This window comes from Cynoglossus semilaevis, chromosome 17, assembly GCF_000523025.1.
Source record: "Cynoglossus semilaevis isolate Cse_v1.0 chromosome 17, Cse_v1.0, whole genome shotgun sequence".
In the NCBI taxonomy this organism is placed as follows: Eukaryota; Metazoa; Chordata; class Actinopteri; order Pleuronectiformes; family Cynoglossidae; genus Cynoglossus; species Cynoglossus semilaevis.
Window position 1 is genome coordinate 1,389,825 of NC_024323.1, and position 2,657 is coordinate 1,392,481.

At 35.7% G+C, this 2,657-nt stretch overlaps 1 protein-coding gene across 1 annotated transcript in view; it reads left to right on the top strand.

The window, feature by feature from the left end:
• The window catches only part of prkcsh (PRKCSH beta subunit of glucosidase II), an 8,166-nt gene that overhangs the window by 1,991 nt on the left and 3,518 nt on the right, over positions 1-2,657 (top strand). Inside the window, exons 4-11 of the mRNA XM_025064155.1 lie at positions 1-59; positions 148-205; positions 339-456; positions 1,072-1,201; positions 1,725-1,809; positions 2,060-2,138; positions 2,261-2,344; positions 2,439-2,610. The exon at positions 1-59 is cut by the window's left edge and continues 36 nt beyond it. Coding sequence (XP_024919923.1) covers positions 1-59; positions 148-205; positions 339-456; positions 1,072-1,201; positions 1,725-1,809; positions 2,060-2,138; positions 2,261-2,344; positions 2,439-2,610 — 785 coding nt within the window. The remainder of the gene's footprint in view (positions 60-147; positions 206-338; positions 457-1,071; positions 1,202-1,724; positions 1,810-2,059; positions 2,139-2,260; positions 2,345-2,438; positions 2,611-2,657) is intronic.

Here is a 2,657-nt window from a genome sequence, read left to right on the forward strand (position 1 = left end):
CAACGCAGGTTTCCGATCTGTTTTCATCCCGTCTTCCCGAATCAATGATGGCGTCTGTGGTACGACTTTAAAGTTCTTCAGCTTTTGGTCCTTGAGAAAGTTGTAACGTGGTCGTCTTTATGGTAAATGTCTGTGTTTGCTGTCCAGACTGCTGCGACACAACTGACGAGTACAACAGCGGCGCAGCCTGTCAGAATACCTGCAAGTGAGAAATGTGTTCTAACAGTAATGTAATGTATTTACATATATGTAAACTGTGTCCTCAGACTGTCAAAAAATGTTTGTTTTTTTTTTAATTTGCTATGTTTTCTTGGGGTTTTTTAAATTATTTTTTCAAGGGAGCTGGGACGCCAAGAACAGGAGAGTCTGCGGAAGTTAACAGAAATCGCAAATGAGGGCTTTCTGCTTAAACAACAACTCATTCAGGAGGCCAAGAGGGGAATTGAGGATAAGAAGGTAGCAAAAAGGAAACCATTGCTTTTGCTTTACTGTGGCAATTGAAATGTAGAGTGATATGACTTATTATGGACATTTGTTTATTTTCTTTGTTTTGTCAAGGAAAGTAAATACAGGCTTTTAGGAATAACTTTCCAATATATGTATATGTACGAATGTATACATATAAAAATATAAGAGAAGAAAATCATATATTTTATATATGTATATATATCTAATATATAGAATAGAATAGTCTTAGAATAGTCTCAGTTGTCATTGTACAGCAGGGGTACAATATATATGTGTATATATTTCTAATATATAGAATAGAATAGTCTTAGAATAGTCTCAGTTGTCATTGTACAGCAGGGGTACAATGGAATATATTTATATACTGTGTGTGTATATATATGTGTGTATATATATATGTATATATACACACACAAAGATTATGATGTAATCAGTAGCTCTAGAGAAAAGCCGTTCATATATGTTCATATACGTTCATATATGTTCATATACGTTCATATATGTTCATAATTACTTCAGTTCATATGACGATGCCTTGACACAAGGTTTGCCTTATACACACCCACACGTTCTAAATGATTCACTTGAAAATGTTCTTCTCAGACCAAACTTGAAGAAATCCAGACCAGTAAGAAGGCTTTGGAGGACAAGGTGGAAGCACTGAGGACTGTCAAAGAGACTGCAGAGGAGCCAGAAAAAGAAGCTAAAGATCGCCATCTAAAGGCTTGGGAAGGTAAAGCATGATAAAAAATGGTTGTGGTTTGTGGAAAACATCCACATTATTGTTTTCAAAAGGGACTTGTATTACGTTCCTAAAATTTATTTCATGAATTCCCAGTTGGTTCACCACCAACTAACAACTGCATTATTATTATTATTTATAATTATTATTATTATTGCTTTCAATAGACCAATTTTTACTCCAACAAATATTTTTCACGATTTTCACAACCACGTTACTAGTCAGTATATTAAAAAAAAAAATGGTACTGTTTTCCATCAAAAGGTGAATTTGGTAACCAGAAGAACCAGAAATGTGCCTCTTGTATGACACCGCACAGGAGAAATACTGGGCTTTTGCTAGCTAAGAAACATGATTTCTTTTTTTTTTTTTTTTTTTTTTTGATGACCCAAATGCTTTACCTCATGTTAAAAATGGCCCTTCTGGGTCACACGGTCACGTGTTGTTTTTTTTTAAAGTTTACAGTTTACTGCCCATGTGGGAGGATTAAATAAAGTATTCAAATGTGTTTTAGATCAAAAAGCTGTCATTCGCATGGAGAAGGACATGGCTAAAATGGCTGAGGTGTTTCTGGAGCTGGATGACGATGCAGATGGATTGTAAGTATCAGTCTTCCAGGACGTTTAACTTCCACCACCTACGGAAAATGTGTTGAATTTGTAACATGTTTTGTTTTAAATGTATATCTTTATATTTGTATATATACACACATCTATACAAATATATAGGAACATATAGATGTACCTTTTGTATAGAAATATATATATGCTGTATATAGATATCCTACTTTCATATTTAAAACATGAAATTAAATATTTTTTTAAAATTTTTTTTCTTTTTGTCCTTTAGTGTTTCTGTGTCTGAACTTCTTTCCCATTCCGAGCTTGATCCAAATTCAGAGGACTCATTCACTGAAGCTGAGGCGCAGGTACTTTTCCTGTTTTGGTCCACAAAATCAAAAAAATACAATTTTATTTTTATTTTTTTAAAACTGAAAAAAGGCCTTTAACAAATCCGAGTTTCATTTATGTCGGTGCTTTGTTGTTGTAGACGTTATTGGGAGGTGTAGACAAACTGGACACAGAAGGATTCAAGTCTTTTTGGAGCACCGTTAAAGAAAAATACAAGTCTGAGGTAAGAGGTTTTATGATCATTTGTTGAACCCTAACCCTGTGGAAGAATCCTTTGCTAACTCCTTCCTAATTGCGATACTGTCTCACACCTCCAGGTCACTGCAGACACTTCAGTGGAATCGCCACAGGAGGAGACGACCGAGCCGGCGTCTGAACACGACTCTGAGCAGTATCCTGAAGATGACGTCCCGGAGGATGAAGGGGAGGATGACGAAGAGGAAGAGGATGACGACGCCGATGATGTGCACTATAAGGTGATCCCGCTGAGTTCCTTTAAGAGATTAATCACCAGATGAATCTTGGCAATCTTGTGA